The following is a 13671-nucleotide window of genomic DNA, read 5'->3' on the forward strand; positions in this document are numbered from 1 at the left end:
TTTGCCCTGAAGAAGCCCTAAACCCTAACCCTAATCCCCAAATAAGCCCGACTTTGATACTCTGCCCAGGTCAGGCCCGTGAATGAAAACTCTCCATTTTGATAACTTAACATCTCATATGTCTCATGAAGAGTCTCACCAATTTTGAGGAGGATCCAACTAACTGCCTCGGCGCAAAATACCCGATTTCCTGTTGGGTTTGGAATATGGGTGCAAGAGACTTTTTGAAGCATTTTGGCTCAAGGTATCGACTCCCCAAATTTCATTGCTCTACGTTGAAAAAACCTAAATGGAGAGGCCTTTTTTAAAAATTCCAGGGGGCGCCACTTAGCCATTTTAAAAATATTTTTTCACAACCTTGCCAAATTATCGAAATTTTCGCGAATCCGCATGTTTGTGCAAATTTTAGTGAGTTTTAGAGCATGTTCAGTACTTCAAATTGGCCATTTTCATTTGCCCTGAAGAAGCCCTAACCTAAACCCTTACCCTAATCCCCAAATAAACCCGACTTTGGTACTCCGCCCAGGTCAGGCCCGTGAATTAAAACTCACCATTTTGATAACTTAACATCTCAAATGTCTCATGAAGAGTCTCAATAATTTTGAGGAGGATCCAACTAACTGCCTCGGCGCTATGGTCTCAAACGTGCACCCTGGTTTTCCACAAAAATGGCATGTTTTTCAATATTCAATCCAAAATACCCGATTTCCTGTTGGGTTTGGAATATGGGTGCATGAGACTTTTTGAAGCATTTTGGCCCAAGGTATCGACTCCCCAAATTTCATCACTCTACGTTGAAAAAAACTAAATGGAGAGGCCTTTTTTAAAAATTCCAGGGGGCGCCACCAAACCATTTTTGTTTGGCATTTTTTTCACACCGTTGCCAAATTATCGAAATTTTCGCAAATCCGCATGTTTTTGCAAATTTTGGTGCGTTTTTGAGCATGTTAAGAACTTCAAATTGGCCATTTTCATTTGCCCTGAAGAAGCCCTAACCCTAAACCCTAACCCTAATCCCCAAATAAACCCGACTTTGGTACTCGGCCCAGGTCAGGCCCGTGAATGAAAACTCACCATTTTGATAACTTAACATCTCATATGTCTCATGAAGAGTCTCACCAATTTTGAGGAGGATCCAACTAACTGCCTCAGCGCAAAATACCCGATTTCCTGTTGGGTTTGGAATATGGGTGCAAGAGACTTTTTGAAGCATTTTGGCCCAAGGTATCGACTCCCCAAATTTCATTGCTCTACGTTGAAAAAACCTAAATGGAGAGGCCTTTTTTAAAAATTCCAGGGGGTGCCACTGAGCCATTTTTTGACATTTTTTTCACAACGTTGCCAAATTTTCGACATTTTTGTGAATCCGCATGTTTGTGCAAATTTTGGTGAGTTTTTGAGCATGTTAAGACTTCCAAATGGGCCATTTTAATAACATGGATTGTATGCGAGGACGTGTCTATAACAACCTACTTCCGCGTTACGATGGCGACGTCACAGTCTAAAAAATAGCGTTCGTGCGGTACGCTATTGAAACCTAACGATCATGTTTCAGCGCCACCGGATCGGACGTCTATCGCCGTCAAAGGCGCGCAACGAGTTAAGAAGGGATGAACTCCTTTTTTACGATTCTGTACCATACCCAGGAGATGCGATTATCCATTTGCCAATTTATTAGCGGAAACATCCGAGCTTTTCCGGGCACGTGGCCCTAGCGCGAGCTTACCCTAGCGTCGCCAACGCGCACGCAAACATCTGCTTGTATGCGTGGCGCGTAGCAGCGCCGCGCTGCAAGGGGTTAAATGTCTGAGTGATGCATTGATTGCAGCCGAGCGCAGGGAAGCATTCTAGAGAGGGAGATTAGAGGACGGAGGGAAAGCGGCGATGGGGGAGGAAAAGCGGGAGGGGAAGCGATGTGTGTGCGTGCGCGCCTCATTATTCTGCGGAGATGTGCGAGAGTGTGTGTGTGCGCCTTTCTGGCGGGAAGCCGGGGCTCTCGTGCTAAGCTCCTCGCTCTCTCCCAGCGATATTAAACACGGCTCCAGAGGTTTAGCGCTACACCTCCTCCGCAGCCGCACACACACGCTCATCAGCGGCACGTAAACACACACACACACACACACGCCGCATATCAACGCTGTCGTCGTCAGCCCCGCGCACTCACGCGGATTCCCCAGAGGGCAGCTTCGGCACAGCGCTTCTGAATCTCTCTCCAGCAGGCAAACAGAATTCTGGCAGCGGGTGAAAACCAGTTGGCGCATCACTCTCGCTTCGCTCAGCCGCCCCCCCCTTCTTTCTCAACCTCTTTTACTCTCGCACACTTGTTCACTTCTTTTCCCGGTATGTCCCTCCCTACTTCCGCGAGCCAGATAGCCCTCTAAATGAGAGGTGGTAAAGTCGCAGGCCACATTTATGGCCAAATACAATGGGGCAAATAAGTATTTAGTCAACCACCAATTGTGCAAGTTCTCCTACTTGAAAAGATTAGAGAGGCCTGAAATTTTCAACATGGGTAAACCTCAACCATGAGAGACAGAATGTGGAAAAAAACCCAACAGAAAATCACATTGTTTGATTTTTAAAGAATTTATTTCCAAATTAGAGTGGAAAACAATATTTGGTCACCAACAAACAAGATTTCTGGCTGTCAAAGAGGTCTAACTTCTTCTAACAATGTCTAATGAGGCTCCACTCGTTACCTGTATTAATGCCACCTGTTTTAACTCGTTATCGGTATAAAAGACACCTGTCCAAAACCTCAGTCAGTCACACTCCAAACTCCACTATGGCCAAGACCAAAGAGCTGTCGTAGGACACCAGAGACAAAATTGTAGAAGACTGAAGACAGAAGACTGAATCTGCAATAGGTAAAATGCTTGGTGTAACAAAATCAACTGTGGGAGCAATTATTAGAAAATGGAAGACATACTAGACCACTGATAATCTCCCTCGATCACCGCGTGGCGTCAAAATGATAACAAGAACAGTGTGCAAAAATCCCAGAACCACACGGGGGGACCTAGTGAATGACCTACAGAGAGCTGGGACCACAGTAACAAAGGCTACTATCAGTAACACAATGCGCCGCCAGGGACTCAAATCCTGCACTGCCAGACGTGTCTCCCTGCTGAAGAAAGTACAAGTCCAGGCCCGTCTGTGGTTCACTAGAGAGCATTTGGATGATCAAGAAGAGGACTGGGAGAATGTGTTATGGTCAGATGAAACCAAAATAGAACTTTTTGGTAGAAACACAGATTCTCGTGTTTGGAGGAGAAAGAATACTAAATTGCATCAGAAGAACACCATACCCACTGTGAAGCATGGGGGTGGAAACCTCATGCTTTGCGGCTGTTTTTCTGCAAAGGGACCAGGACGACCGATCTGTGTAAAGGAAAGAATGAATGGGGCCATGTATCGAGAGATTTTGAGTGAAAATCTCCTTCCATCAGCAAGGGCATTGAAGATGAGACGTGGCTGGGTCTTTCAGTATCACAACGATCCCAAACACACAGCCAGGGCAACAAAGGAGTGGCTTCGTAAGAAGTATTTCAAGGCCCTGGAGTGGCCTAGCCAGTTTCCAGATCTCAACCCCATAGAAAATCTGTGGAGGGAGTTGAAAGTCCGTGTTGCCCAACAACAGCCCCAAAACATTGCTGCTCTAGAGGAGATCTGCATGGAGCAATGGGCCAAATTACCAGCAACAGTCTGTGAAAAGCTTGTGAAGACTTACAGAAAATGTTTGGCCTCCGTTATTGCCATCAAAGGGTACATAACAAAGTATTGAGATGAACTTTTGGTGTTGACCAAATACTTATTTTCCACCATGATTTGCAAATAAATTCTTTAAAAATCAAACAATGTGATTTTCTTTTCTTTTTTTTCCCACATTGTCTCTCATGGTTGAGGTTTATCCATGTTGACAATTACAGGCTTCTCTAATATTTTCAAGTGGCAGAACTTGCACAATTAGTGTTCCCAGTCGAAAGGAATTGGACGTCTAGTGATGTCAATGGCACTGAAAGGTGAGCATTTACACCTAGTCCATAGACTCCGTCAGTTGACAGGACAACTCCCACAGACATTGCGCCACGCTTTCCCGTAGGGGGCCTACTCAGGCAAAACGTTGAGTTGGCTTTCACTGTGATAAACTCAAACACGCTGCGTTCTAAAGCTGGATTTAGGTGGAAATAGGACGATAGTTTTACTTCATACAAGCAGGCAGGAGTGTCTCAAGAGTAATTTGGTCGAGAATTCAAGGTAATTATATGAAATGGCACCCTGCATGCACTTTGAAACACTGTGGAAAAAAAATCGATAAAATTAGTGTAACTTTGGCTTGAAATGTTTACGTAAAATGAATGATAACTGCTGGTTTTAAGCTTTTAACCAAGAATCTAGACTGTTTTACGTTCATATCTGTAGAAATTCCGCGATTTAAGCATTTATTTTCAAGAATTTTCAACTTAAAAAGCTTTGTTCTGTGACTGGCGCCATGTTGGATTATACAATACCGTAACTTTTGCTTGAAATATTTACGTAATATGAATGATAACTGCCAGTTTATTTTCTTTTATGCAAAAATCTAGTATGTTTTACATTCATATCTGTAGAAACAACATTGCAATTATAATACGTAGTCAGCAGGAAAACGTTAAATTATTTTCAATTTATTATACCCACATTGACCCTGCTAAATGCTAATGCTATCACGAATACTAATGCTATCGCTACGAGTTACATTTGGTGTGTGATGATCCGTCAGAACAGACCTTTAAAGGCCAAAGAAACATTGCATATTCTCTCTTGCCAAGATAAGAAAAACAAATCTTACTATGTGTTTCAAAACATGCAAGCCTGGAGAGTAGCCTAGCTTGTAGCACAACCTAAACAGCGGGTGGGGGGCAGCACATATCACATGAGTGATCACTCAGCACAGATATTTAAAGGCTAAAGCAGCATGACTTTGAACTTTATACTTAACCCTTTAAGGTCTGGGCCTATTTTGTCTGATTTTGCATGCCTTTGAAGTTGCCTTTATATTTCAAAGAAAGAATTGTTTACGATGGCCTGGTTTGGACCCTTTTTTTGTGACACCTTGAACTTCATGTCCAAACTGTTGTTTCCTTCACTGACCAATTATAAATCATCATTTTGGGCCCAAAAAGACCAAAAATTCCAAAATCGTTTTGTGAAAATTTTTAATATTGATGTCCAATTGACAACCAAACATGCGTAACGAACCGTTTTGAAACTTTATAATATTTATTCAACATGTTAGGATGAACATTCAACCAAAAAAATTTAGAATAAATAGTCTTATATTTGACAATTCAACATAAACAACAGGTATAGCCATAGGCGTTTTTTGCTTTTATACATGCTCTAGTCAAAACAGGTTATATACAGCAGACCAAACAGTGAAGAACAGTGAAAAATATATACCATCTAACACAAAAAGTGTTTAGAGGCCATCTCTTTATGAGTTTAGGTATTGCGGCCCATCACCTGATGAAAACTATGTACACACAATGAAGCTTCTTGAACACACATTTATATACACAAATTGAGAAGACTGATTGTGGGGAAAAAATATATATAGCATTGGAAAAAAAAGTATTTTCAAAAATATTTACAATAAACAAGTTAAATTTTTTTCAGGCATGCCACTCTGAAAAGCTGTTTCGTCCTGGAATTCCTTGCCTTCCAATAATCTTGCACAGTTGGAAGTGAAACCAAAGACATGTACAAGAGGAGTCCAATAAATTTTTCAAGCTCCTCCGCTGTAGTGTCTGTCCACACAAACTTTTTCCCAATCTCTTTTCGGACTCTGCCATACTGGTTTGTGTGTTTGCACATATTCATCATTGTCGATGAGGTGAAGAACAGGTCAAAAAGTTCTTTTGGGGTGTATGCATGTTCACGATTCACCTGAGGTCCTGGTGGTCTCCGGGGTGTGAACCGGCTGCACTGTGGGGCAGTGTCGGTGTCTTGCTCTGTGCTCCATGGCACAGGTGCAGGCTGAGCCAGTGGTGATCGGCTTCTGCCGCGCTGACTTCTCCAGCCTCTCCTCCGCTGACATCTCATCGCTCTTCCGTGATGACCCCTTCTCCCTCGTCCTCTTTCCATTCGGGCAGTGAATGTAGATTTTTCATTGTCACTATAAATGTACATGAAAAAAAGGTCAGTATTTATGAAAATAATAAAGTATAAAATAAAAATATATACAGCAATAAATAATAATGGAAATCTATATGTATGACAATAGAAAGAATACCATAGCAATACCATAGCTGATGAATATGTGCTACATCCCTAATCTTCATATAGAAAGAAGAACACAAATTATAAATTCCTGCCTGGGATACACACAGTGCACGTACGACTTTGATCTGATATGCACATTTTATTATTATATACACAAACACACACTTATATTGCATCAAAATTAACTTTGTCTTGCAATATCAAAAGAAACTTTCAAAAGAAACTTTTTCAGCATTGAAAAAAAAAGTGAGTTGGCTTACCTCTGCTCGTCGATGGCGTCACCCACGTGTTCAATCCGTCACTATCTTCACTCAAGGACTCTTCCGAAGAAGACGATGATGACGAATTTAGATCATCCTCTTCCTCAAGTTGATCAAAAAGCACAATTGCTTGCGCTAAATTTAGTTTTCCGTTCATTGTCAAAGTCACACAAAGTCGCTGCTCGATCCAGCAGTATCCAACTGGCCGTCGCTCGCCACCTCGCTGCTTCAGAACACTCCTCCCTCTCGTTCGGTGGAACCTCGCACGGCAGTTTTATTTATAAAAAAAAATAAAAAAACGCATTTTGTGCTTCCACTGTGACTTCGAAAGGGTTCGTTTGATTTGTGTTTTTTTCATGGAGCTTCCGTTTTGAAAAAGGACAAGAAATGATCGAAATATAGACATAAACAAATGATCCATGCAGCGTTTTAATGTTTTTTTGAGAGGACAATAAAACTATCAAACTTAAATGACAATATCTCACGTTTTAGTTGGTCGATCGACTTCAAATAATAACGAGAGTAAACCGCAACTTCCGCACTTTAAAACGAGACCAACCATTGGCATGTGGGTGACATAATTAAAACGTGAGGGCGCTTCAAAGACGACGTGCGCTGAGGACGCGCCGGCGCGTCCTTCGACTCTCAAGGGTTAAAAAAAATAAAACTGCTGTATAAAGCGCCGATATTGATACCTAGTGGGTCGGGACATCTGGAATGAGCTGCAACTTTCCTTTCAGGCTGAACGAAGCGGCCCGCGGGCCATACATTTGACACCCCTGCTCTAAATCACTCTTATCGCCTGGCAGGCACACACATTTTGGACCGCCACCCACGACAAGCCCACCCTTTCATCTCTTGTTATTGTCAGCTGCGGCCCAGCGGACGGCCCCGGCAGATCTCATCCGCAGACTCATTAATCTGTCATCTGTCGGGGTGTTGCCTTCACCGCCGCGGCCCTCCTTCCGCCCGCTCCGATCCCCCCGCCAGTCAAGCCCCCCTCCTCCTCCTCCTCCAGCCGCCCTTTCGCGAAAATGGGGAGCGAGCGAGATAAACACTTGGAGCAGCTGGAGGGCGAGAATTAGCATAGAAATGGAAGTTTGCAGTCATTCCCAAGGTTCACAGGAGGGAGGTCTCGGCGGCGGGCGGTTAGAGGGACGGCGACTAAGCGTTTATGCGCGGGTGACGTCATTAAAACGCTCGTTTCCAAACCTTGCTGATTGCAATTTGATTAGTAGTATACCTCTTAGAATGCTTCCTCGAAGTTGGCACCCCCTCATCAGACGCAATTTTTGTGCTTTAAAAACTTTCGTTTGTGCTGCTATTGTTTTTGAGATATTTACCATTTTTTTATAGGTCAATCTGAGGTCAACCATTCTGATTAAAAATGGCGAAAAATTGTGTCAATCGTTTGTGATGGTTTGTGCCGTAAAGGTTTTGTAGATATTCTGCTTTTAATTTGTAGTGATGACGTCACTCAGCCCCCATCTCCTGCAAAATGGACCCGAACTGGTGCCGTTCGTTTGTGCTACGTTTGTGCTGCTGTCATTTTTGAGATATTTACAATTCTTATATAGGTCGGTCTGAGGTCAAGCATTTTGATTAAAAATGGCTAGAGGTGCAAGATAATTTTCGGTTCGCTAATTATCGGTCCGGTAATAGGAATTATGACGTTATCCCAATAAATCCGATATTATATATAGGGTTGTTCCGATCATGTTTTTTTGCTCCAGATTCAATTCCAATCATTCCCGACTGCACTTCACAGGAGCAATAAATGCATTTAAAAATAATTGAAAATTACTGAACTTGGCCTCAAACGGTAAAAAAAAATAAACAAGGATCTAAATACAACAAAATAACTGGCTAACTTGCATAGGAGACGTCCGATAGCTTAAATGCTAATAAATGCTAGCGTTTTTTTTTTTTTTTTTACAAAGCTCTTAACAAATTGTTCAAACACATATTCCCACAAAACTCTAAATTATGAATGCATAAAAAAACATTAGCTCAAACAAAAACTTAACTTATGTTTGTCTTAACAGGGAGCAGCTGGGTTTAACCTTGTTAAGTCATATTTACTGTTTTCCACTAGAGGGCCGTGTATACACCCAAATCAAAACTAAATGCAAACACTTTAAAAACCGTTACAATATTATTGTAATTAAACGAAACTTTGAAGCAGCAAAATCTGATTTGACGCTTTTATTCTAATCAAATTACTCGAGTTAATCGATTAATTGTTGCCGCACTAATATTTATACAACGATAGCAGCACAAACGGAATTTTTTACAGCGCAAACATAGCATAAAAGAACAATGCTTCCGGTCAATTTTTCAGTAAATGGGGGGCGAGATCTCAATATCTCTGATACGACTAGCAGTTTGGCCCAGTGTTGCTCAGGTGAAAATTAGCATTTTTTTGGTGCTAATTTTGCAGTCTAGAATTTTCCGCACTAAATGGAGACCTACAGAGATCTAACCCATTAAATTTGCATATGAAGCCGTAAGTTTGAAAGCCAACTGTGACATTTCAATCGCAAGCGATGCTTCAAATTTCCACAAGATGGCGCCTCCACAATCTAGGATTTTCAATGCTAATGCTAATGCTTGGAGTAATCAATTCATTTTACATACTAAATGGAAGCTAATAGAGTTCAAACCCCTTTAAGAACACTCCCAGAAAAAAAAGTGCAACTGTAAAATCTCGCCAAAATTCACCCGACACCATTTTGAGCCATTTTTAACCAAAAAGAGGGTCTGGTTGACCTTTAATTGACTTATAAAAGACTTGTCAATATCTCAAAAATGATAGCACAAACGAAACATTTTACAGTGCAAACCATTGACATCATTTTGATCTAAATTTGCGTCTGATGCGGAGGTTCCAGGAACACGTAACGAGTTCTTGTCACAACCGAACGCCCTCGTTTCTTCCTTTTAGTAGCGGCAGACGCCGCGGCGGTCCAATAAAATGCAGCCCCGTCTTTTTTTTCTGCCGGATGGCGGCCCCGAGACCAGAGAAAACATTTCCAGCTCTTGAGTGCTTCCATCAAATCTCTTTGTTCCGCTTCCATTACGCCACGCTCGCCGCCCGGGCCCGCCGCGACCGTCTCCGCACGCGTGCGTGCCTTCGGAATCTGGCGGGCGACGCGGCGTTGAGTCATACTCGGTCTCCTGGCTTCGTTCGCCGCCAGCTGCGGCATTATGGAGCGTTTGTGTGCGAGTTTTATGTTAGTCCAGCGCAGGAACACGCTCGTTTCCCCTTCCCCTCCTCCCTCTTCCCCTAATTTGGCTGCCACGGGAAACTTTATATGCTAGAAGCCGTCTGTCTTTGGATGACTCTGTTGTTTTTCCCTCCCGTACTGAAGCGTCTCGCTTGTGTTGGCTCCCTACAGGAGGTAGTGCTCTACTGCCTGGAGAACCGAGTGTGCGAGGTGAATCACAGGGACTACGCCGGCTACTGCGCCCTTCACGAGGCCTGCGCCCGCGGCTGGCTCAGCATTGTCCAACATCTGCTGGACTACGGCGCCGACATCAACTGCAGCGCGCAGGATGGAACCAGGTACGACAATATATCGAGATACTTTGTAGCCCGAAAAGTAACCGATATGCTCCCGCCAAGAATCGATATATCGTTTTAAAAACATGTCACTGTTTAAAAGGAAAATGAACCAACTTCCATTAGAATAGATGTAAATTTATATAAAAATGGATTGGATGTCTAACGCAGTCAATGGCACTGAAACCAGTCTTTTGTGGGCATTTACATGTCACTTTCTGTTCGTTTTTATGGCATTTATACAGTGGGGAGAACAAGTATTTGATACACTGCCAATGGGAAAACTCTTTGGCAGTGTATCTGTAGGTTACTTCCTGTTGATTTTGACTGTCTTCCTATGCATTTGGGGGCATTCTTGGGTCACTGCCTGCTAATTTTGGGTTACTGAACAGGAAGTGGCCCGTAAGTGGCTCAAAATCAGCAGGAAGTGACCCATAAATGGCTCAAAATCGGCAGGAAGTTATCCCTAAATGCCCCAGAATCAGCAGGAAATGACACGAAAGTGACCCAAAATCGACAGGAAGTGGCCCAAAATTGATAGGAAGTGAACCGCAAGTGACCCGAAACCAACAGGAAGTGACCCGAAACCAACAGGAAGTGACCCGAAACCAACAGGAAGTGACCCGAAACCGACAGGAAGTGACCCGAATTCGACAGGAAGTGACCCGAATTCGACAGGAAATGGCCCGAATTCGACAGGAAGTGGCCCGAATTCGACAGGAAGCGGCCCGAATTCGACAGGGAGCGGCCCAAAATTGGCACAAATCAACAGGAAGTGATCTAAAAGGGCCCAAAAATCGACAGGAAGTGACCAGTAATTGACACAAAATCGACAGGGAGTGGACCAAAATTGACAGGGGATGGCCTGAAATCGACAGGAGGTGACCTGCGAGTGGCCCAAAAATCGACAGGAAGTGGCCCAAAATCGACAGGAAGTGACCTGCGGGTGGCCCAAAATCTACAGGAAGTGACCCATAAGTGCCCCAAATCAACTCACTGCCTGGCATTGGCTGCCACTGACAGCCATAGACGTCCGATCCGTTTGAACTGGATTGGACGTCTGTTTGTGATAAACTCATTGCAATTCGCAGCAATGTCTACATTAGCTCACTGACTGCCATTGACAGTGCTAGACATCCAATCCCACTAAAATGAATTGGATGTCTAGCACTGTCAATGGCAGGAAGTGACCCGCTAGTGGCCCGAATTCAATGGCGCTGAAACCAGAGCATTCACAGCCAGTCTGTAGCAGGCATTTGCAGGTCACTTCCTGCTGATTTATTTCATCACACAACAGTGCAAGAAAACTCTTATCTCAAGGCGATGCATGAACAGGATGCTTAAAGTGATGGCATGCGATTTTTTTTTTTTCAGACCCATTCACGACGCGGTGGAGAATGACCACCTGGACGTGGTGCGGGTCCTGCTGTCCTACGGGGCCGACCCCACGCTGGCAACGTACTCCGGCCGGGGCCTTCTCAAAATGACCCACAGCGACATCATGGAGCGCTTCCTCACCGGTAAGCTCATATAACCTGGCTTTTCTCTTGATTTGCATCGATTTTTGTCAGTTATTGTTAAATTCTGTCGTGCCATGTTTTTGTAAATCCCAGTAGTTGTATAGAAGGTTCAGCAAACTTCGAAAACTGCGGGGAAAAATGGGCAAAACCTTGGGAAAAACTGCAAAAAAAAAAAAAAAGCCACCAAAATCCCCCCCAAAAAAACTACTACAAAAACCCAGATTGCAGAAAACACACCAAAACCCCCAAAACCATGGAAAATGCATGAAAAACTCCAATAACAGCAAAAAACAAAAAATCAGCTAAAACTGTGTCAAGAAATTGGCGAATCTGCAAAGAACACCAAACTACGAAAACTGCAGAAAATTTTGGCAAAACCAGGAAAAACTGCTTTAAAAACCCAAGACATAAGAAAAACCCAAAGATTGCAGAAAACACACACAAAAAAACAATGCAAGAAAAACGCCACTAAAAGCCAAGAAAGCTTGCAAAAAAAACAAAACAAACCAACTGCAAAAACTGTCAAGAAATCAGCAAATTTGCAAAGAACACCAAACTCTGAAAACTGCAGAAAATTTGGCAAAACCTGGAAAAAATGCAAAACCTCAGAAACCTCACAAAAAACATTTAAATCCTCCAAAAATTTGAAAAATGTAGAAAAACTGCAAAAAGAAAACCAAAAGCAAGATAAAACAAACCCCCACCAAAATCAGAAAAAAAACCTTGAAAACCATTTAAATTCTTCCAGAAAAAATAACTGCACTATAAACCAAAATAGAGGGGAAAAAAATACCCCCCAAAATTGGTCAAAATCTGGTGAAAACACAAAAAACTCATTTCAAACATCACAAAACCATGGAAAATGAAAAAAAAACATACATAAATAACTGGCAAAAGGCAAAAAAAAAAAAAAAAAACGCAAAAAAACACCAACTGCAAAAATTGCGTTAAAAACTGCCAAATCTGCAAAGAACTCCAAACTTTGAAAACAGCAGAAAAATTTGACAAAACCTGGAAAAACTGCCAAAAAACCCAAAAGTAAACAAACCCCCACCAAAATCAGAAACACAATAAAATCCATGGAAAATCTCCGAAAAAAATATAAAATCGAAAACCTGTACTAAAAGCCAAAAGAAAACGAACAACCCCCCCCCCCCCCCCCCCTCCAAAAAAAAAAAGTCAAAACCTGGAAAACATACCCAAAAAAATCCTTCGAAACCATGGAAAATCTTTAAAACATACAACAAACATAGACTATAAAAACAGCGTCCGGCCAAAAAGTTTGCCACTTCTGGCCTGACAGCCCTCACAAACTAGGGGAAAGTTTCACCTATTACAAAATGCACAAAAGATAAAAAGCGTGGGTGGCACATGCAGGCGATGAGGGTTCAAATGTTAAAACAGCCGCTCAGTATCAGCCAATCCCCAAACGCCGCGCCGCGATCTTTTTTCTCAGCTCTTTCAGCGCCTCGACCTCCGCGCAACCTGTTTCTCCGAATCGGGCTTAGCGACCCTCCCCCATTTTTCACCCCGCGCTCCCCCCCCCCCCCCCCCCCCCCCGGCCGTCAGCGGACGCGTCAACCCGCGGTCGGCCCTCCGGCGGGCCCCTCGTCCCCCCTCCCTCCCTCGACCACCTGTTAGACGAGGGAGTTTGAGCCCGCGGGACCGCGCGCCGTTGCCTCTGAGCTCCTCTATCTGGTTACTTAGCAACGCCCGACCGTGTTTGCTCAGCGTACGTGAGGAAATGGGCTTCGCTTCGGCCCGGAGACTTTGCTTTTGTAGAGTGCGTTACGGACCGCGCGCGCCATTCCCAGGTAACCCGAGATGGGGAGAATGGGATCGTGTCAGGTTGGACTCATTAAAAGTGATTTAATCAGGGTGAAAACGGAAGAGAAAATGTGAAAGCTGAGGCTTTTAAGAGGTTCATATTAATGGTGGGGGAACTTTTTTGCCTTCAGATTTCCAGGGTCGTATTTGATAAAATGCGCAAGGTTTAAAGTCCTCCGTCGTAATGATGGCAGGGGGCTGCTATTGGTCAGGCATGAGTTTGAGGCAGATTAGCAGG

The 13671-nt window shown here is 43.4% G+C and overlaps 1 protein-coding gene across 4 annotated transcripts in view; it reads left to right on the forward strand.

Annotated features, from left to right (window-relative positions):
• bcor (BCL6 corepressor) overlaps nucleotides 1–13671 on the forward strand; it is a 107077-nt gene that overhangs the window by 83109 nt on the left and 10297 nt on the right. For all 4 annotated transcript variants that reach the window (XM_057853461.1, XM_057853462.1, XM_057853464.1 and 1 more), the window contains 2 exons: nucleotides 9923–10089; nucleotides 11461–11606. In XM_057853461.1, the coding sequence (XP_057709444.1) occupies nucleotides 9923–10089; nucleotides 11461–11606 (313 nt within the window). The remainder of the gene's footprint in view (nucleotides 1–9922; nucleotides 10090–11460; nucleotides 11607–13671) is intronic.

The sequence above is a fragment of the Corythoichthys intestinalis genome, chromosome 12 (genome assembly GCF_030265065.1).
Source record: "Corythoichthys intestinalis isolate RoL2023-P3 chromosome 12, ASM3026506v1, whole genome shotgun sequence".
Taxonomy (NCBI): Eukaryota; Metazoa; Chordata; class Actinopteri; order Syngnathiformes; family Syngnathidae; genus Corythoichthys; species Corythoichthys intestinalis.